This window comes from Grus americana, chromosome 3, assembly GCF_028858705.1.
Source record: "Grus americana isolate bGruAme1 chromosome 3, bGruAme1.mat, whole genome shotgun sequence".
Taxonomy (NCBI): Eukaryota; Metazoa; Chordata; class Aves; order Gruiformes; family Gruidae; genus Grus; species Grus americana.
In genome coordinates, this window is record NC_072854.1 from 113,021,005 (window position 1) to 113,041,907 (window position 20,903).

At 55.9% G+C, this 20,903-nt stretch overlaps 1 protein-coding gene across 9 annotated transcripts in view; it reads left to right on the forward strand.

Annotated features, from left to right (window-relative positions):
- The window catches only part of CUL9 (cullin 9), a 38,936-nt gene that overhangs the window by 14,780 nt on the left and 3,253 nt on the right, over nt 1–20,903 (forward strand). For 5 of the 9 annotated variants that reach the window (XR_008576280.1, XM_054819424.1, XM_054819425.1 and 2 more), the window contains exons 6-38: nt 270–408; nt 2,205–2,395; nt 2,979–3,363; nt 3,569–3,770; nt 4,061–4,268; nt 4,379–4,572; nt 4,741–4,958; nt 5,075–5,306; nt 5,655–5,760; nt 6,091–6,321; nt 6,487–6,577; nt 6,662–6,833; nt 7,047–7,152; nt 7,534–7,629; nt 7,718–7,893; nt 8,421–8,554; nt 8,634–8,810; nt 9,060–9,175; nt 9,714–9,896; nt 10,271–10,428; nt 10,793–11,003; nt 11,102–11,267; nt 11,417–11,562; nt 11,740–11,857; nt 12,268–12,470; nt 12,558–12,817; nt 12,895–13,258; nt 13,547–13,687; nt 17,663–17,827; nt 17,917–18,080; nt 18,962–19,055; nt 19,278–19,352; nt 19,839–19,949. Coding sequence is in view for 8 of the 9 variants with exons in the window: in XM_054819424.1 (XP_054675399.1) it covers nt 270–408; nt 2,205–2,395; nt 2,979–3,363; nt 3,569–3,770; nt 4,061–4,268; nt 4,379–4,572; nt 4,741–4,958; nt 5,075–5,306; nt 5,655–5,760; nt 6,091–6,321; nt 6,487–6,577; nt 6,662–6,833; nt 7,047–7,152; nt 7,534–7,629; nt 7,718–7,893; nt 8,421–8,554; nt 8,634–8,810; nt 9,060–9,175; nt 9,714–9,896; nt 10,271–10,428; nt 10,793–11,003; nt 11,102–11,267; nt 11,417–11,562; nt 11,740–11,857; nt 12,268–12,470; nt 12,558–12,817; nt 12,895–13,258; nt 13,547–13,687; nt 17,663–17,827; nt 17,917–18,080; nt 18,962–19,055; nt 19,278–19,352; nt 19,839–19,949 (5,733 nt within the window). In the remaining variant the exon portion in view is untranslated. The remainder of the gene's footprint in view (nt 1–269; nt 409–2,204; nt 2,396–2,978; nt 3,364–3,568; nt 3,771–4,060; nt 4,269–4,378; nt 4,573–4,740; nt 4,959–5,074; nt 5,307–5,654; nt 5,761–6,090; nt 6,322–6,486; nt 6,578–6,661; nt 6,834–7,046; nt 7,153–7,533; nt 7,630–7,717; nt 7,894–8,420; nt 8,555–8,633; nt 8,811–9,059; nt 9,176–9,713; nt 9,897–10,270; nt 10,429–10,792; nt 11,004–11,101; nt 11,268–11,416; nt 11,563–11,739; nt 11,858–12,267; nt 12,471–12,557; nt 12,818–12,894; nt 13,259–13,546; nt 13,688–17,662; nt 17,828–17,916; nt 18,081–18,961; nt 19,056–19,277; nt 19,353–19,838; nt 19,950–20,903) is intronic. The other 4 variants (XM_054819429.1, XM_054819430.1, XM_054819428.1 and 1 more) reach the window with 4 other exon arrangements.

Below are 20,903 nucleotides of genomic sequence, written 5' to 3' on the forward strand. Positions count from 1 at the left end.
GCTGCTGTGCTAGATGAGATCTGTAGTGGTTGCAGGCGAAGTTGGTGGGTTTTTAATAAAGATTGAAGTGTAACCAGGGGAAAAAGTTAATAAAAATGGTATGTCTAAAAATTACACAATGTCTGTGTTGAAATCTGTATATGAATTAAACGGTCTTCTGCTTAAACTGTGCTTGCTATCTCCATGCATTTGCAAAATGGGAGGACAAATGTAGCAAGAAGATTGAATGAGTGAGCAAATCTGATCATCTAGATCTGTTTCACCCACAGGTTTTATGGCAGTCAACAGGTCGGACCTACTGGATGCGTTGGCACATGTTGGAGATTATTGGCTTTGGAGACCAGTGGGAAGATCCTACTGCTCAGGAAAAAGAATATAGTCTGTTAGAGAGCTTTAATCTAGGCACAGGTGAGATGCATGTGTGTGGCTGTATCATCTCTTTCTGATTCTGCTGTGGCATATTTTTGAGTGCTGAACTTTATATGGCTAAGCATATAGCAACTAACAGGTTGGCTTTAGAAAGCACTATGAGCTTTTAGTTTGTATGACCACATAGAGTTGGTTAAGTAATTACATGGCCTGTGGTTGCATGGAGTATTTTTCATCCTAGACTTCTGTCATGATATAATAAAAGTCATGATATAAAAAGCATAAAATTTTATTTAAACTGTGACTGTCAAAAATGTGTGTTTGAATTAACTGAACAAACTGCTGAAATAAGAACATGGAATCTCTCTGAGATGAAGCTGCTTTAGGCACCCTCAGATCCCCTTAAATAAGTGATGTGGATTTTTAAAAGCATTAACATGCCAACAATTTGTTTAACTTCATGCTGCTCAGTTTTGGGCAAGGTGAGCATTAAATGCACTGTTTTTGTAAGATATTTGCAGAGTCTTCTAGAATCCTTTGACATTACCCTTATGCTGGGAGAAGATAAAAGGGAAAATCCAGGCTTCAGATACTCCTTTCTTGTTCAGCATCTCACTTGAATCTGGCCAGGGAAACCTGTTAAAGAAACTGTTTAATCATGCCTGTTATCTCGTAGAACATATTTTGGGTAGAGTGATTTGTCTTTAACTGCTGCAAGAGACAGAATATACATGAGATCAGCAGCTAATCATCCACTTCAAAAATATTCTTATTGCCAGTTGAAAAGATGGCATCTTTAATGGCTTCTGCGTCTTGTAATTGAAGACTTAACTGCGCATCAGTTTGAAGTGACTAAGTTAAAACAAACTGGGTTAGACTTTGCCTTTTTTCTCAGTCTGTCTGATTTTGGCAGAAGCGTGGACTCTATTTCACTTCCGTGCGAGTAAAAGCCTTTCCAGTCATCATATCTCACATAGAAACTGAATTGAAAAAATAGATGCTTTCTGCTTTGAATCTTGAGAGTTGAATAAATTAGCTCATATCATCATTAGACTGTTGGTAATCAGCCATGTATGTGGTTGCTCTTAGCATACTTGAGCCTCTTGGAGTGACTTTGGCCCTTTTCTGTTGAGTCTTGAGGTGATAAATGTATCCCACCTTGCATTTGCAGAGAGCGCTGCAAGTTTTTGCTCAGATATCAGCAACTATTGATTCAGCTCTTATTTCTAAATTACCTAGGGAATATCTAACCTACATAACAGATTTTATCTCCCTCTCTTCATTTTGGATGCGTTAGCTAAAAGGAGCGTGATAACTGTGCAGTCTCATTTTGCTTTTGCCTATAAGTATTTGCCCTGTTAGCCAGCAGGATGCATTTGGAAAAGAGAGAAACTCATGGCAGAGTTAACTTCCTATCCATTGACTCCTCTAGCATCTTGGACCAGCTCTGTTTCCCCTTCTGCAGCTGCATGCTGGCACTGTGGATTCTGCTGGTGCTGGTGTCCCAGTGCATTGTCCTGGCTGGTCCAGGCATTGTGGGAACAGGTTGGGGGAGCAGTGAGCTAGAGGTGCCCATTTCGAGGATGTGCTTTTTCTGTTATACAGCCCAAAGAGGTTCAAGTGAAGATGGTAGTCCCCATCTCTACAGCTTCTGGGGTCTCCTCCCAGCATGTTCCCCCTCTCTCGCTGCCCTCCTGCCACCTCCCTTTCCCAGAGCAGACTGTGGGACAGCGGGGATCAGTTCTGCCCAGATGATCCACATGAGCTCTTTGCCTGGGGAAGGTGGGGGGTGCAGCAGAGCTGACAGTGCCCTTCCTTGCTCTGCTCTCCTGCAGTTGCACAGCCGTTTTTCTGCAAGCCTTTTGGGGGGCTGTACTCCCTGCCTTACCTGGGGGAGCAGCCGACCAAGGCTGCAGAGGCCCTGAGCCGTGCTGAGTGGTGGGAGCTGCTCTTCTTCGTGAAGAAGCTGGAAGCAGAGGAGCAGAAAGAGATCACCTCTCTCATCCAGCAGGACCAGGGAGAGCAGGTATGGGCCAGAGCCTGCAGTGGCGAAACGGGAGGGAGGGAGGGAGGGAGGGAGGGAGGGAGGGAGGGAGGGAGGGAAGGAAGGAAGGAAGGAAGGAAGGAAGGAAGGAAGGAAGGAAGGAAGGAAGGAAGGAAGGAAGGAAGGAAGGAAGGAAGGGACTGGGCCCGGAGGAGGAGATGGCAAGTGTGAGCTGTGCAGGGACGGCCTGAACGGGGCAGAAATGGGACTGAAATGGGAGGGTGAGTGTGGGATGGTGAAAACGTGGGGAGCTGGGCGCAGCAAAGGGGTGAAGAGAGAGGAGAGGAAGTGCAGTCTGCCACGACCCCAGCAGAGTGACTGTGTCCAGCGAGGTTTGGGTAGGCGAGGCAAGCCCATGGGGTGATTGTGCTGGTTGCGGTTGGGTGGTGAGAGCAGGCTGGTGGTAGCTGGGTTGGGGACAGGCAGGGGAAGGTGACAGTGGAGAATGGCCCTGGGGGCCTCCGGCAGCACAGCCTTTCTGTCCATTCTGGCACTGGCCGTCACAAGGGATGACAGTGATGTCTGTGGGGAGTCCGTGAGGGTTAAGTTGACCCCATCTGTCCAGCTGTCGGAGGTGGATGAAGAAGCCCTGATCCAGCTGTCGGTACCTGTGAAGCTGGCCCAGAAGGTGCTGCGGGTCTTGGAGAAGCGGTGCCACGGCAGCGCTCAGCGTGACCTGCGCGGCTCCCACGTCTATGCCAAATACTTCCTCGGTAGAGGAGCCGAGCAGGATGGTGGGGGGAGCACCGTGGTGTCCTCGGAGAGCGCCGACTGCAGGAGCACTGGCCCTGAAGCCACGACGGCCAAGGCAGAGGAGGAGGACCCTTCCGCAGCCACAGTGCTGCCCCACACCCCTGCTGCAGCAGTGAAGTCGGATTCCCAGCTGTTTGGCGAGCTCCTTGAGAGGGAAGGGTTGTTCTTCCCAGAGGTGACAGAGGAGCAGATGAAAGGTAATCGCCCGCTATGCGCTGGGGCACACGCACGGTGCTGGAGATGGGTGCGTTGCCTGGATGGAGGAAGGCTCTGGGCAGGGCATGGGAGTCGAGGCACCCAGTGGTTGCCTGGGTGCTAGGTCTGTGGGCGCATGGCACCCCGGGAGTTGCTGGAGGCGTTACTGCTGCCCTGACGCCTGTGTCCCTGCCTCTCTCCCACCAGTGTTGGGCAGCTGCAAGGGGGTGAACGAGAGGGGCTCGCTGGCCAAGATTGCCACCGTGGTGGACGTGATCCAGAGCAGCAGCTCCGAGGTGGGGCTGCGCTTAGCTGGGCTCAGGCACATCACGAAGATCCTGGCGGAAGAGCCTGAGCCCGAGCAGCAAGTCGGCAAAGCCCAGGGCAGGCTGGGGACCAGGAGCGTCGGGTGAGCCGTGGGGTGCTGCACAGCCCTCCTGCTGGCTGGGGAGGGCTGCGCTGGTAGGGTGGGGGACAGCGCTGGAGTGCGGGAGGTGGCAGCGGAAGTGCGAAGGCCGGCATGTCCCTGCGCGTTCAGCAAGAAGAGATGTGGATCTGTTGTCCCTTTGTCCCAGGCAGTCTCATTCCTGGGGCTGACCCAGCTGCAGTAGAACCACGTGGGCAGGGAGAAGGTGGCCGGCAGGGCCTGGGGTGCCAGCGTGCCCGGAGGCTCCTCCTGAGGCATCCTTTCCCGTGCAGGGAGAAGCTGGTGAAGGTGGCAGTGGAGCTGCTGAGCACCGAGGTGGCAGAGAAGGCCCTGGTGGTGGTGACGCTGCGGCTGCTGGCCGTGCTCACGGCAAAGTACGACTGGCGCGTGCCGTTTGCCACGGAGGGTGGTGTGCGGGCTGTGCTGGCCTGCATGCAGCAGCACCCGTCCTCCGCCCTGGTGCAGCAGGCTGGCCTGGCGGTGAGTGTGGCAGAGGGGATGCTGTAGGTGGGCAGGGCAGGGCAGGGTGCAGGCTCGGCCAGGTGCAGCGGAGATGCCCGCTGCCCTGCTGACTGCTGTTGACCTTGCAGGCCCTGAAGGTGCTGGTGGGAGCTGTGGCTGATGAGCCGGGAGGTGCCGGCGGGAAGCCCTTGCCCCTGAACCATGCCGACGCGCAGATGATGCGGGAGATCTTTGCCAGCATCGGCTCTGCCTCCAGCCAGGGCTCAGCAAGCTTGCTGAGTGCCATCCCTGCTGCCATCAGCACCATGCAGAGGGTCCCAGGGTAGGGACAGAGTGAGGACAGCGGCTGGGGGTGGGAGGACCCTCGTGTGTGTGTGTGTGTGTGTGTGTGTGTGTGTGTGTGGTGGGCAAGGCGGGCAGGTGGCTTATGGGTGCAGGGGAGGCTGCGTGCTTGGGGGTGGAAGGCACCCGCATTGCTCTGTCCCTGCAGGGGCTCCTCAGGTGTGCAGAACGGCTTGCTGGTGGTGAACATGCTGATCGACAGCCACCGGGGCCTGGCGGAGCAGCTGTCGAGCTGCGATCTCCCCACGGTGCTGCAGAGCTGCTGGTGGGACGGGCATAGCACCGGCTGCCCTCACGCGATGCTGGCCCTCAGCGCGATCAACCGCCTCGCAGAGCACCGGCTGCCCCTGGGCCAGGAGACAGCAGGTAGCGTGCCGCCCGCGCCTCCTGCCGTGCCATGGCCCCCTGGATGCAGCGGGCAGAGCTGCCCGCGCCTCTCAAGCGAGTGCCTGGGCTGGGCCCACGTGTCCTTGTTGTGGCAGGCAGAGAGGTCCCGCTGGACCTGAGGGACGTGCGGATGCTTCTGGGCGGCCTGGGGGACGGCATCTTGTCCAAGGACGTGGTGGTGGCCCTGGAGCGGCAGCTCTACAGTGAAGGCCCCGTCACCTCTGGCGAGGTGGCGCAGCTGCTGCAGGACCGCAGGTGCTTCAGGCTGCTGCTGCGCAGCTTTGAGCTGCTGGGGGCGGAGAAGGCTGTGAGTCTGAACATGCTCAGGTGGGTCCAGGGGGATTTGGTGAGGGTCTGGGGCCTCTGGAGGAGGTGTGTGAGTGCTGGTGGTGACGCTGGGGGGGTCGGCACAGGACACGTTTGAGGGTCCTGGCGGAGCTGTTCTTCGGCAGGGGCAGGTGTGGCCCAGCACATATGCAGGTGCCAGTTGGGGTGGCCTGGGGCACAGGGCCATGCGGGGACAGAGCAGCAGGTGCCTGGGTGGTGGTGGGACGTCCAAGGTGCCTGGGGAGCCTCGGCTCCCAGTCCCTGTGGGATACCGGCCTTCCCGATGGGGCAGGGAAGCAGGGCTGCCTCTGTGTGCCCCGGCCTGAGTGGGCCCTCTCTGTCACTCAGGATCCTGAACAAGTTCCTGGATGCTTACCAGGAGGACGCGCTGCCCTGGCATGAGTGTGTGGAGCCCTGTTTGTCCTCCCTGAGCGCCCACAGCAGCGACCGGGAGGTGAGGATGTCCCGGGACTCGCGGCAGGCAGGGGCGGCTTTGCTAGCTGTGCCGTGCGTCGGCCAGGCCTGGTGTTGGTGAAGCGGGGTCCCTGCCTGCAGCAGCCCAGCCTCGTTGTGGCCAACGCGCTGGGAAAGGTGGGGAGCGGCTGTCCTGGCTGTGGCCGTGGCGGCGTCCCGGTGGCTGGCGTGCCCAGTGCCATGCCTGGCCAGGCGCTTGCGGGCGCTGCTGCGGTGTCGGGGCGGAGGGGACGGAGCAGTGTGGTACCCTGCTGCTGGGGCCTGGCGGGTTCCCGGCACCAGCCTGGCCGCTCACGTCTGCCTTGCTCAGCAGGTGGTGCAGGAGGTTGTTGGCTTCCTGCACCGGCTGGCCACAGCCAGCAAGGACTGCGCGGTGGTGATGTGCCGCGTGGGCGCTCGCGAGGCTCTGTCCAAAGGCCTGGACAAGCACGGCACGGCCCCGTCGCTGGCGCCAGCCCTGCTCGACCTGGTGATCGACTGTGAGAAGTACGCCAGCCTCTACAAGAAGCTGACGACCAGCATCTTGGCTGGCTGCATCCAGGTGGGCCTGGGGAGGCCCGGCTGCGCTGGGGCTCTGGGTCTCGGGGCCATCCAGCTGTCCCTGGCACCTTGGGGCAGCCTTCTGCTCTCTGCCTGCCGCAGCCGTGTGGCGGGCGAGGGGAGGAGGACCCAGGGCCCCTGGTAAGAGCCTCACCCCATCCCGTAGCTGGTGCTGGGGCAGATTGAGGAGCACCGCCGGAGCCACCAGCCCATCAGCATCCCCTTCTTTGACGTCTTTCTGCGCAACCTGTGCCGAGGTGAGTGCAGGGAGCGGGAGCTGGAGCCCTGTGCCTGGCATGTGCTGGCCTGGTGGCTGGAGGCTCCGTGTGCTCTCCCCGCAGGCTCCAGCGTGGAGGTGAAGGAGGACAAGTGCTGGGAGAAGGTGCAGGTCTCCTCCAACCCCCACCGGGCGAGCAGGCTCACGGACAGGAACCCGAAGACCTACTGGGAGTCGAACGGCAGCACCGGCTCCCACTTCATCACTGTCCACATGCAGTGTGGCGTGGTGGTCAGGTGGGGCTGGGCCAGGAGGGCTGGGGGCCTTTGGGGCCGGGAGGACCGGTGGCCGTGCGGGGAGGAGAGGGCTCTGGGGTCTGTGCGAGCCCTGCCCCAGCGGTGCCCGTGCTGGGGGTTGCTGGATGTGGGCAGCAGCGCGTGGGGCTGGCAGGGGCCAGGGCAGGGAGGGAGGGGGGACTGCTGGGCAGCACCGTGTTTGCTGCGCTGCAGGGAGATGAGCATGCTGGTGGCCAGCGAGGACTCCAGCTACATGCCAGCCCGTGTCGTGGTGCTGGGGGGAGACAGCCCTGCCACCGTCAGAACCGAGCTCAACGCGGTGAGTCTCGCGCGGGCTGCTCGGGCCATGGGGCCCCACGGGAGCAGGGGGGTGGTTCTTGCTGTGCCCCGCGAAGGTCTGGCCCTGGTGCCGAGGCCCTGGGGGGTGCCTCGCGGGGAGGTAGGGATGGCAGGAGCTGTGCTGGGGGAGCCTCCTCCTGGCTGTAGGCAGCGGGTGCTGGAGCCTTGGGCGGCAGGCTGGTGTGCTGGGGCTGTGAGCCAGAAGTGAGCCAGAAGTGAGGACCAGGGAGTGCCTTGTGGGCATGTAGGGGCTGCTAGCGGGGGACAGAGACGACGGCTTTAGTGGGGGGTGGCCAGGGGAGCACGCAGGGCGGCTGGCGCTCGCTGCCTGGTGTGCTGAGGGCTTGCTGTCTGCCTGCAGGTGACCATCCTGCCCTCAGACAGCAGAGTGATCCTGCTGGAGAACATGACCCGCTTCTGGCCTGTCATCCAGATCCGGGTGAAGCGGTGCCAGCAGGTAGGGGAGCAGGGGGCCGGGCCAGGGAGCTGGCAGCGTGGGACGTCAGGGCCGTGCCTGAGGAGCTGAGGGTCGCGCTCTCCCGTAGGGTGGCATTGACACACGCGTGCGTGGCATCGAGGTGCTGGGTCCCAAGCCCACTTTCTGGCCCATCTTCAAGGAGCAGTTGTGCCGGCGGACGTTCCTCTCCTGCACTGCCCGGGCTCATGCCTGGTGCCAGGAGATCTGCCAGGACCGGGGGCAACTGCTGCAGCTCTTTGGCAGGTGAATTGTTTCCTGGCTGTGCCATGGTGTCCCCAGTGTGCCAGGGCTGAGTGGGGGATGCTGGCAGCCGACGAGGGGACTGCAAGGCCAGGAGAGGAGCAGCCGGGTGTTCCGCCTGAACAGGGAGGGGCCCTTGCTCCTCCCTGGCCACCAGCAGTCCCAGAGGGCAAGGGCCACCTTGGGGTCCCCCAGGTTTAAGCTGGGCCCGTGGGCAGGGCTAACCCAGCAGAGAGGTGCCCCGCAGGGGCTGGCGCGTCCTGACCTGGCAGAGGTGGGTCAGGCGCAGGCAGGATCTTGCGGCCACAGGCACCGCACAGCCCCTGGGTTTGGCCGCGAGGGCCCGGTGTGGGCAGGGCCCAGGGGCAGCGAAGGGCCCTGGCTGCTGGGGGCGAGTGGGGCTGCTGAGCCGTTGTGCCTGGCAAGGGGCAGAGCAGGGAGCGACGGCCACGCTCTGCTTTCCTGGGGGAGTTCCCCCGGCCATCAGCAGGTGCCCGGCAGCACTGTGTGCTGCCCGGTCTCTCTTGCAGGCTGAACCGAGCACTGCAGCACGAGCAGAGCTTTGCCGACCGCTTCCTTCCTGATGACGAGGCGGCCCGGGCCTTGGGCAGGACGTGCTGGGAGGCCCTGGTGAACCCTTTGGTGCAGAGCATCACCAGCCCAGGTACCCTCTGCTCTCCTGGGCCCATCCGTGCTATGCCCCAGGCTGAGGCACCCTGCTCTGAGTCTGTCTGGCCTCGCAGACCCCCACGGCGTCAGCCCGCTGGCCTGGCTGCTGAGCGAGTACCTGGAGAGCATGGAGCTGCCCCGCCGTGCCACGAGCCGCAGTGCTGTCTTTGGTTCCCGTGTGCGGCGCCTGACCCAGCTGCTGGTGCACGTGGACCCTGGTGGCCCAGAACCAGAGGAGGCAAGAGCAGCTGGTGAGCGAGGGGCTGCCCTCCCATGGGGCTGGGAGGGTGGTGGGTGCAGAGTGCCAGGCTGTGGCCGTGGGGATCTGCTGGGGAGGGCCCTGTGGCACTGGAGGCTCCGTAGCTGGGGAAGGCTTGTGACCGTGCCTCCCCGGCATCTCCTCTGCCCTGGGACCCCCAGGGAGAGGGGGAGGCTGCTGGGGGTCAGTGTGCAGAGCCTGCCCACGGAGCCGTGCTGAGCCCGGGGTTTTCCTTTGGCAGGCGGGAAGGAGGGGAAGACCAAGGAGGTGCCGGCCAGGGCTGCGAAGGCGGTGGTGGAGAAGTCGAGCAGCCTGTGGGGCATCTCGCAGTGCTGGCGCCACGTGGTGCAGCAGCAGGTAGAGCCTGGAGGGCCGGCCGTGGGGGCTGGAGAGGGCATGTGGGACCCCACGCTGGGTGGGTGTAGGGTGGAGCGGGGCCTGGCAGTGCCCTGGGAGCATGGGGCTGTACCTGGCCTCTGCGGGGCCTGGGGGGGTGTGGGGACAGCCCTGCTACCATTGCCACCCTGGCAGTGCTCAGGCGTCAGGCTGGTGCTGCAGGCTGGGAGAGAGGGTACAGTGTTGGGCTACTTGTTTCCTGCTGGGCTGCTGCTGTGGTTCTGTCCTGCCCTTGCAGCCCAAGCCCAGCCCTTGGGGCTGCGCTCCCACGTTGCCGCAGGCTCTCTCTCGGTAGCCTGCGGCAGCACTGGGGCCTCTAGTTGGCCCCTGGCCGATCCCAGGCAGTTGATGTTGGCAGAGTCGGGCTGGGACTAGATGTTCCTGGAGGCCATCCCTGCTGTGGGGCTCACCCCTCTCGTGGCATGTCCCACTGCAGGGCTCGCCCCTCTGATGGCGTGTCCCACTGCAGGGCTCACCCCTCTCGTGGTGCATCCTGCAGGTGCAGAGGTTCCTGGAGGCAGCAGGGCAGGCGCCAGACCTTGTGGAGCGATACTGCGGGCTGTACCAGCGCCTGCGCGGTGCCACGGAGGAGCTCTTTGGGCAGCAAGCCTCTTTTGTGCTGGCCCTGGGCCAGGGCTTTGCGGGGGCTTTGCTGCAGCTCTCCTTCCTTACCACCCTGCATGTGAGTTGTGGGAGCGTGGCACCAGGGCCGGGGCCCTGGCCTCACTGGCTCCGGGCACAGGCTGGGGAGGCTGCCCTGGCCCACGGCCTTGAGGCCAGCTCTGGGTGGGTGGTGTCCTGGCCTCCCACCGAGCCACAAGCCACCACGCCCTGCCCCGTGGCAGCCCTGGACGGTGCCCAGCTGCGAGCGTGTGGCGCTGTCATGGCGTGGCCCCAGCCCCAGTGCACTCCTGTCTCAGCCTGGTGCCTGGGCACTCTCAGCCCCTGCCCGAGAGCCCCAGGGTTTCCCAGCTGCTCCCCCCAGGGATATGGCCCCAGCCTGGCCCTGTGGCCACCCAGTGAGCCCCCTCTGCAGCCAGCCCTGTGCCTCTGCAGGTGAGTGAGCAGTTTGCCCGCTACCTTGACGGGCAGATCCAGGAGCTCCATGGGGCTGCGGGCAGTGCAGGGCCACTGCAGCGGCTACAGCAGATCCTGGAGCCCTTCGTCGTCTTCAGTGGCCTGGAGCTTGCCCACACCTTCGAGCACTTCTACCGGTGAGGGGTGCTGTGTCTCCACGGGACTTAGGGCCTGGTGTGGTGCGGTGCGGTGCAGTGTGGCGTGGTGGGGGAGGCGCAGGCAGTGCTGGGGCCGTGGCTGAGCCTGGCCTGTTGTGGCAGCGGTGCTCCCGCTTTGCTTCTCCTGGCTCTGGCATGTGGAGGGAGAGGCTGTGAGGGCCCGTGGGTGCTGCCAGCCTGCAGAGGCACATTCCCTGCTGGCGACAGGGAGGGGAGACAGGTGCTGCCGGGCCCGCGCACCTTGGAGCGAGGCCGGGGCTGGGGCCGTCTCTGTCTCCTGGCGGGTGGCTGGTGGCCACGGGGCTCGGGCCGGCCCCTGACCTGAGGCTGGTGGCTGTGGCAGGCACTACCTGGGGGACCGGCTCCTGGCGCAAGGGCCGTCTTGGCTGGAAGGAGCCATCGTGGAGGAGATCGGGTTGTGCTTCCCCAGCCGCTTCCCCCAAGGGATGCTGAGCAACCTGGCTGAGTCGGAGGAGCTGCAGCAGCAGTTTTACCTCTTCCAGCTGCAGGAGCAGGACAAGCGGCTGCTGGAGCTGGATACGGGCCTGGCCGAGGTGAGCATGCTGGTGGAGTGGGGAGGCTGGGGGCCGCCCGTGTTCCTCATGGGGATCCTGGGGCCTGTCCTGAGCCACCCTCGTGTCCATGTGCCCAGGCACTGGGGACGGCCTCAGAGGCAGCTGTGCCGGAGGTGAAGGTGCTGACGCTGTCCCCGCGCTGCTGGCCCGTTTCCCCGTTCTGCTACATGGATGAACCTGGGAGGTTTTTCTCGGCGTCCCTGAGCTCCCCCCTGCATGAATTTGCCGACTTCTGCCAGCGGAGTGAGTGTCGTGGCAGTGGGTGCGTGTGGGGTCTGGCAGGGCCCAGGCCCTCCGCAGCAGCTCAGCCACAAGTGGCAGAGCCCTGGGGTGTGCTGAGAGTGCCCAGCCGGGCCGGACCCTGGCCCTTGTGCTGACACAGTCTCTGGCAGGCCAGAGCCAGCTGGTCTGGGAGTGCACGAAGCCTCGGCGGTTGCAGTGGACGTGGCTGGGCCATGCAGAACTGCAGTTTGGAGACTGCGTCCTCCACGTCTCCACGCTGCAGATGTACATCCTGCTGTGCTTCAACAGCGCCGAGGTAGGAGCTGGGGGCGAGGGAGGCAGCGGATGCTGGAGCGTAGCAGGGCCGTGTCCCCCCTTCCTTCCAGTGGGGTCTCCAGTGGTGGTTGGGGCACAAGCTCCCCCCCGCCTTGTTTGGCTGGGCCTGTGACTGGTGGGTCTCGGCTGGCCATTGCCCTCCCACGCCCTCCTGCAGGAGGTGGCTGTGGAGGCCCTGCTGCAGGCTACAGGGCTCCCTGCTGACCTGGTGCACCATGCACTGACACCGCTGACCCACGGCGAAGGCATCCTGGTGTGGAGCTGCACGCCAGGAGGTGAGCGTGGGGCTGGGGCACCCCTGGGGAGGTGCTGCTCTGAGCCCCAAGGGGTGTGTGAGCTCGTAGGGGAAGCGAGTGGGCTGGGGTGAGTCTGTCAGTGCTCAGGGCTCAGGTCTGCATGTCGAGTTGGGGCCTGAGGCCATGTGTAGGGCTGGGGTGGTGTGTGGGGCTGGGGCTTGGGGCCACGTGTGGGTCATTGTGGGTGACTGGGTCTCAGGTCTGTGTGTGCAGGGTTGGGGATTGTGCATGTGGCTGTTGCTTGGGGCCGCGTGTGGGGGACAGGCACGGGGCTGACACCTGCGAAGGCAGCGGTGAGGGCCCGGGGTTGGGTCCAGCAGCCCCACATGTGTCCCGGGGCTCCTTCAGGGCCCAGCTCCGGGCTTGGCTGACCCTGGGTCGGGTGCTAGCTCCAGGTGTACTGCGGCTGAACCAGGCAGCCCTGGCCCATGCCTCTGGCCGCCGCCTGAGGCTGCTGCCCCGGCAGAGGTACCTGCGGGCAGAGAGGGCTGAGGTCAGCGCCCTGGAAAGGAAGAGGAACATCCTCTGCTGCCTCATCACCCGCATCCTCAAGGTGGAGAAGCAGCTCCACATTGACAACCTGGTGTTTAGGGTAAGGGCATGGAGGGCTTGAGGGGCAGAGAGGGGGCCGCCTGGGTGCTGCACCGCACTGCAGTGAGGGACTCCCTTGCTGCTGTAGGTGATTGATGCCTGTCAGAAGGGCGAGTTGGGGCCAGGGCTGCAGTTCCTGAGCTTCTGCTGCCACAGCGTGGATGTGCTGTCCTGTGTCCTGCACCTGCTGAACCAGGGCTATCTCCGGCGCCAGGAGGAGAGACCTCATGTCTTGGAATACATCTCTGCTGAACCCACAACACCTCTTGGGGGCCAGGCACAGATGGTTTTCCAGAGCAGGCCACCAAAGGCATCTCCAGATGAGGACAGCATAGACTGCCTGTATTGGTAGGGATGCATGTCACCAGGTGTGGAGGGATGTGCATCTCCACCCTGTATTGACCTGACACATTTCTCCATGTCAGGTTGAATCCTGGCATAGGCAGGTCAGAGGAGTTTCTCATGGCAATGCTGCAGGTGCCAATGGGGCACACGCTTAGTCCAGAGGAGGCGAAGCTGCTCATGAACCAGACAGTACAGCAGGTCCAGGATACTCTGAGCATCCCGGATGATGTTGCTCGGCACCTCCTCATGCACTGCAGGTGGAATGTGGATTTTCTGATCCAGTGCTATGTGGAGAACCGTGAGACCCTGCTCATCTCCTCGGGGCTGCAAGTGCAGGATGCCCAGCCGCCCCCGAGCCCAGGAACCCACTGCCCCGTCTGTGTGAACCAGCTGTGTCCCACTGAGAAGCCACCAACCCTCTGCTGCATGCACTACTGCTGCAAGGTGAAGGTCCTGTGGTCTTTGGCTCCTGTAACTTAGGGAATTGCTGCTGCCTAGTTGGTGGCAGTTGGTTGACTTTGTCTGAAACTATTATCAGGTGATTTTCACAGAGCTCATACATTCTCTTTTCTTAGCTCCCTTGTTTGTGGTGATCCTTCAGCTCCTGATTAGTCTGTTCCCACTTTTGTGCTTTTGAGTACTTATCCACAGTTTGTGGTGGTTTCATGCACCCTCTCCTGGGTGGAGTGCAGCTCCTGTTCAGCTCTGATCTCTCCTCTTCTGCCTTCACAGCCCTGTTGGAGTGAGTATCTCACGACTCGCATTGAGCAGAACATGGTTGTCAACTGCACCTGTCCCATATCTGAGTGCCGTGCACAGCCAACTACAGCCTTCATTTGTTCCATCGTTTCCTCCAAGGAGATTATAGCCAAGGTGACGTAGGAGAGGTGGTTACTGGGTGTCCAAGCTCTGTTTCATTTTGATCAGCACTAGCAGATAATCTTGCTGCTGCTTTTCCTCTTTGCATTACTAAGACTGGCAGTGTGATAGTTGAGGCAGACCAGATTTCTGCCCAGTGGTGGCTGTTGATCATGATCAATACCAGCTATTCAGGAGAGCATAACATAAGCAAAAGGTATTTCCTCTAAACATGTCTCCAGCAAACAACATTTAAGGTGCATTCTTAGTTGAGGACCAGGCAAGAGGTGTGGTAGCAGCTCATGACCACTATCCTCTGCTGGTGTGCTGGAAGGGCACAATTGTGTAATGTAGGACAAATGAACAGAAAATATTTGAGCAATTTCATTTTATCGCTACATCAATAACCCCAACATCCTTTCTCTTCCTTCAGTCTCTCGCTTTGAGCACCTCAGGTCTTTGTGAAGATGACAGAAGTTACCACATCAGACTTAATCTTCACTCTAATTAAGTCTGTGTGGGTGTACAGACATCTCTAAACCAGGCTTCCTGAGCTCTGCTCACCTTCATCCTCAGTCAGCAGGGGGCAGCAGGAGCTGCTTGTTCTGAGGCAGAAGTTACTTTTTCTCCTTATTTTTTCAGTTTTTAGTTATTACTTAGAGCTGAATGCCCTCCCCACCTAATGGCAGACCGGTGGCTGTCACGTGACAGACTCTTTTTCTTAATTGCTGGACAGAACAAGTATCTCATCTGTTTTCTGCTGCTCTGTTGTTTGACAGGTCTCCACCACCAATTGCTTCTCCAAAGATATTCTCCTCCTCTTCCAGCTCATTACTGTCATTATGATCCAGTGTGAACAGTCATAAAGAGAAATGAACAGTAGTCATAAAGACTGCTCTGTCTTATATTTTTCTTGAAGCTTGCAAACTGGCAACAAAATGGGCAAGGCAACCAAAAAAAGCATTCCCTTTGATGTATCTTGTTTTCTATTAAGAAGTGATTGGAGAATTAGTGTGTGTATCTGGGCAGTCAGTTCTTATTGGCTTTGTAAATCCTGTGGTCACACCTGTCTGAGAGCAAGATTTCAGATCCTGTTGCTATGGCTAATTTACAAAAAATATGTTCTTGCCGGTCAACATAAACTGCAGCAAATTTTAACAAGTTGCTCTGCTCTCACTAAAATGTTATCTGCTTCTCTTTTTGGTCAGTAAGTGGTATGTCTGGAGCATTAATGCCTCATGTGGAGTCACACATACAGTCATATAATAATTTAGGTTGCAATAATATGTGGATATCTCTAGTCCAACCCTGTGCTCAAAATAGCCAGATTCTTGTGTTAAGTTTCAATGCCGAAGTTAAAACATACTGTTCCAGGTTCAGTCTTCTCTGCATCTTACATTTAGGTAGCTCTAGGCAATGGTAAGATCCCCCTCTGTTGTCTTATCCCATGGTGAACAAACCCAGCTCTCTCAGCCTCCCCCCACACATTCTGTGCTCCAGCCCCTGATTGTCTTGGTGGCCTACGGATGATATTTTCTCTAGTCTATTAATGTTTTTCTTGTACTTGGGAACTCAAACTGTTGCCAGTATCCAGCTGTGTCACCAGTGCCAAATAGCTGTGAGAAACCCCTTCCCTTGCCTGCTGGCTGTGCTCTTGCTAATATAAGAATATTTGAGTTTAAACTTTTCATGCTTGTATTTCTACAGAACATAAACCGTGTCATCTTTCTGAAAGAGGTTTTCTCTCAACCTTGTTTCCCTCAAGTTCCTTGAGAGCCTGTTCTTCAGAGGTGGTCTTCCATTCTGCCTTCAGGGATTCTTTGCTGGGGATCATGCCATAGGCTCCATACCTGGACTAACTCCAGCACGTACAAAGGTTTCTCTGAGATCTCTTGGTCAGTGTCATGTGGTACTTGACAACTTCTTGATTGTACCTGGCTAGATTTCTTCCCTCTTGCTCCCTCTCCTTTTAAGCTTCCTGAGAGCAGCTCCTTCTCTTACGGTTCCAGTAGGAATCCTAGATCTGCTTCAGCAGTTCTATTTCTGTATCTTCCTAACCAAGAAAACAGGATAGAGCAAAACTTTAGACATCAGACGTTGTGAAATTCAGCCTCTCTGAAGGCTATGATTTGGTGCTGTCTGCTGACTCAAGTACCCATTTATCTTCCTGGGTACTGGTGTCTGGGCAGAAATCATCACATCGCCTATTAACAGGATGACAACAGACACAGATGTTGACTCTCAGAATTCTAAGAATGAAGTGGCTTTGTTGAGACTTTGCCTCCACCAGGCATTTTGCAATGACACAGGCTGATGTCCTTGCAGCCAATCAGTGTGTACTCTCTAGTTTAGGTTGCCTGAGAGAGAATGAACAAGAGAGAATAAATGAGAGAGAGGAATGAATGAGAGCCCTGTCGGACCTCTTCACTACTCAGGGCTTGCACCTTTTCTCTCTAGTGCTTGTTGTGACCTATATTGTCCTTTCTGTGCCTGGAGGCTTTAGAACAGCTCTCCAGGTATGCAGAAACCTCTGCAGGGGAGCTGTGAAGACTACAGAATTTCTTCTGAACTTCCTCTATCTTTGTGCTTGTTTGCACAGTCCTTACACTACAGTAACTGAGCGTAGAAAACTAAGGCACTGTGTACAGTATAGTTGCATCCCTGGGTCCCTGCCTCAACAGTCCCTTATTGATAACAATTTGCCTTGTCCTCTGCAGTAATGCCTAGAGGCTGTGGGCAAAGCAAGCCTCCTTCTCCTTTGCACATCATGTAACTAGGCAAAAGTCTGCTGAGGAATTCAAAATCAGAAAAAGTTAAAATGAGCACCTGATAGCTTTGTATGGTGAGATGATTGGCTTGGTGGTTGAGGGGAGATATTGTTTATCTCAGCTTTAGTAAGGCTTTCTACACCATCATCCATAACATCCTCATAGGAAAAACACTGATGAAGTACAAGCTGGATGAGTGGACAGTGAGATGGCCTGCTGAGCTCAAAGGGTTATGATCAATGGCAGAAAGCTCAGCTGGAGGCCAATCACTAGTGTTGTAATCCAGAGGTTGATACTAAGTTTAACATTGTTTAACATCTTCACTGATGATCTGGATGATGGGACCAAGTGCACCCTCAGCAAATTTATGGATGATAAACAGCTGGGAGGACTGGTTGATACTCTAGATGGTTGTGCTGCCGTTCAGAGGGACCTCAGCAGACTAGAGAACTTAGCAAACAAGAATTAGGAAGAGCATTGACAGCAGGCTAGGGAAGGTGATCCTTCCCCTCTACCGAGTGCTGGTGAGACCTCACCTGGAGTACTATGTCCATTTCTGGGCTCACCAGTACAAGAAAGACATGGACATACTGGAGACAATCTAGTAAAAGGCCACAAAGATGATTTAGGTTTTGGAACACCTCTAGGAGAAGCTGAGAGAGCTGGGTTTGTTTATGCTGGAGAGGAGAAGGCTCAGGTGTGGATCTTAACAACATGTGTAGATACACGAATGGGATAAAGGAGCCAGATTCTTCCTGGTGATATCCAGTGAAAGGATAAGAGGCAGTGGACACTAATTCAAATACAGGGAATTCCATTTAAACATAAGAAAACTTTTTTTTTTTTAACAGTAAGGGTAATGGGACTTTGGAACAGGTTGGGCAGAGAGGCTTGCAGTCTCTATCCGTGGGTACGCTCAAAATCCAACTGAACATGGTCCTGAGCACCCTGCTTGGAGCTGGAGGGGTTGGACTAGTTTTTATCTCTAGAAGTGCCTTCCAACCTCAGCTATTCTGTGGTTATATGAAACAGCCGCCACCAGATGTGACATGAGGGGTGGGGAATTTACACAAAGGGAATGAAAGAGTAAACTAACTTAGTGCTGGTTTGTTGTGAGCAGTTGTTCAGTCAGATGTAGAGCCCACAGGCACCAGACCCCAATTGTAAGGCCTAACCATGCAGCTTCTCTGCCTTAATTCTCCTTCCTGGCTTCTTGTTACAGTATGAAAAAGCCCTCCTCAGAGGCTATGTTGAGTGTTGCTCCAACCTGACGTGGTGCACCAACCCTCAGGGCTGTGATCAGATCCTCCTTAAGGATGGACTTGGTTATGGGGCAGCCTGTTCCAAGTGTTCCTGGATATCCTGCTTCAACTGCAACTTCCCAGAGGTGAGGCTGAACTGAATCATGGGCAATACTGTCTTGGGTTTGGCACACACCATTCTGCTTTTGTGTGGTTGACTGGCTCTCTCTTTCAGGCCCATTATCCTGCCAGCTGCAGCCACATGTCTCAGTGGGTGGATGACGATGGGTATTATGAGGGAATGACAAGTGAAGCCCAAAGCAAACATCTGGCTAAGCTAATTTCGAAGCACTGCCCAAGCTGCCAGGCTCAGATAGAGAAAAATGAGGGGTGCCTGCAGTAAGTATCCATTTTTGTTTGCTACTGGAGACAGAAGAGGGCAAAGACATACAATTAGGTCCATTAGGGTTTTTTTGTTTGGTTTTTTTTTTTTCTGTGGAGTAAGAGTTACAGCAGGTCTGTTTTATTGTTTTAGAGGAAGGAGTGATTGCTTTTAATTCCTAGGAAAACAAAAATGTTCCCCAACATTCAGAGTTAAATCCATTGATAGCTCTGTAGTAGAACCAAAACTCATTTTGCAGTACCTTTTTATAGTGCACACTTGTCTGCTCTCAAAATCCGCTATAGACATAACAGAGGTACAGGTTAGGGGTGTGGATATCTCGGCACCATTTTTTCTTTCATGCTCACCTATTCACTTCAAGTAATTTTTCTTTTAACTGCTTCTTTTGAATTGGCTTGAATCTCTGGCAACTTTTTATATGATAGGGAAGTTACCTCCAGCTTTGAAGCCAGGGCTTAGGAGTCACCATTTGTTTCTTTCTTGCGCTGGCCCAGCTGTGATTTGTCCCCACATACTGTGTGTGGCCCTAGGGCTGTGCAGTGCCTTTCTGCACTCTGCAGCGCTGTATTTCTGAGGGAAGAGGTGAGGTGCTCATGTGGATCTTGCTTCAAACGGTGGAACGTTTAGTTCTCTCTTCCAAGTACTTGGTAAGTTAGTACTGTGAGACTGTGCTGCAGTTTACCCAGCTATTTTTGGAGACACAATGACTGATTTTTAAGCATCATTTCCTTTCAGAAAAGACTTTAAAAAATACATGCAGGGAATGGGAATGACTGGGTTGCACACTCCAGCCCTGTGATGTAGGGGAACACTGGGAGGAACTGTCTGCAAGTGGCTGTTAGGACTGAATGATTCCTGTTCTTCTCCTACCATGCAGTATGACATGTGCAAAGTGTAATCATGGTTTCTGTTGGCGTTGCCTCAAGCCCTGGAGGCCGACTCATAAGGATTATTACAACTGCTCCGCTCTGGTGAGTGGTTTGCTATATCCCAGTGGTTCATGCTTGTGTTCAGATGCACCTGGCCTCTCAGAGAGAGGATGAGGATCTCCACTCGTGCCCTTTACTCTGGAATGTGTGCATTTGCCAGTAATTTTGATAGTATTGTCAAAGTCTCTATGTGTGGTAGCCATTTCCAGGCAACGCTGGTACTTGAGGGAAATTACTACAGGTTACTTCTACCTTTCCTTTCAGGTGAGTAAAGCAGCTTGGCAGGAGAAGCGTTTTCAGGATTACAATGAGAGATGCACCTTTCATCATCATGCAAGGGTAAGGCCTCCTCCTTCCTCTGCAGATGCTGACTCTGTTGCCTTAGCCCTGGTTAGCAGGATGGTTTCAGTTGTGTCTCAAGGTATTTCACCTGAAGCTGAGAAGCAGGCTGGATGCAGGTGGGGATGCCTGGTCATTTCACCCTTGCTCTGACGTAACAGGTAGTTCTTGGCCTGCTTTCTTCTACTGAGTCCGTTGTGGAAACTGAACACCTAACTCGTGGTGTTCATGTGCTCAAACTGATGCAGTACTTGGAAGCAATGCCAGCTGAATGCTGAACTCCATCTACAGCTGAGATACTGTAAAAGGAAGCAATGGCACAGTAGAGATGTCATAGTGGGATGCAGTAAATGCTGTCCTGTTGCCTGCATCTTCTGGGATGGCACTTCAGGATGCTTAGCAATTATCTATGTGGAAGGCGCTATTTTTTCAATCTTGTGGAGCTTGACATTGATTTTTATTTTTCCCCTCCTGTGGTTATTGCAGGAATTTGCCATGAGTCTGAGGAACAGGGTTTCTTCCCTCAATGAGATGCCAAAAATTAGGACTTTGACCTTTGTTCTTGATGCCTGCAAAGTGCTAGAACAGGCACGGAAGGTAAGGCTGGATAACAGGTTTGCTGAGGTTTAGGCCTAATTCTGTTGGCGTGTTTTATGCCTTTCTTAAAGTGAGGAGATGCCCAACCTTGTTCCACTCCAAACAAGAGGAAACAGAAAAAGTTTGAGGGGAGGAATAGCATCAGGACAGGGAGGAGCTCATGTCTGCCTTTCCCTGCTCTCACTCTGAGTTGGGCTCTGCAGCGTTCCTCACAGTCGGCCATAGCATTTGGAGCTTAACTCAAGCTGACACCATGGAATCAGCACAAGGATCTATATTTAGGGTTTTCATATACAGGGTTTGGTCCATTCCAATTTGAAATGCCCCAGTGGTAGTACCTACCTTTTGAAAGCTCTCCTGATGCTGTGGCACAGTTAGGAAGTTCCTCTTGATGCTCATGTTATGATTTTCCTTTCTTAACTTCATTTCGTGAGCTATAGGTGTTTTGAGAGCACTGAGTTACATACTGCATGCCCTGATAGCCACATTATGAATGATTTGCAGTGCAGCCACTGGATGTGTGCAGTATGCCTGTGACAGCATAGGCCTGCAATGTCTTCTGTCCCCTGAAACATAGGAAGGAGGTGGGAATTTCCTTTGCAGTATTGCCTTTGCAACATAGACCCTGTTTGTGCAGGCAGACCTGATTTTGAGAGAGGCATGTGGAACAAGGGTGTCTGACCATGTTTTGTCTTTTCAGTATGGTAGCCCCTGTGTTTGTCAGGATACATATGTTGCTTGCTGCTGCTGGCTTTTCCGGCCCATTTCTTTAAATGGAAACAGTGATTGTGTTTCCTGCTGGGTGTCTGGATGGCTTTAGGGGTCATTCATTCATAATAGGAGGTCATAGGAGTTTGTCACTTGTTGAATTGCCTTTGTCGTGGGCTTTTGGTGCTGTATAGCACCATGCCTTACTTCCCTTTGAGCTCAGTTCTCTCAGTTCATTGCCACTTG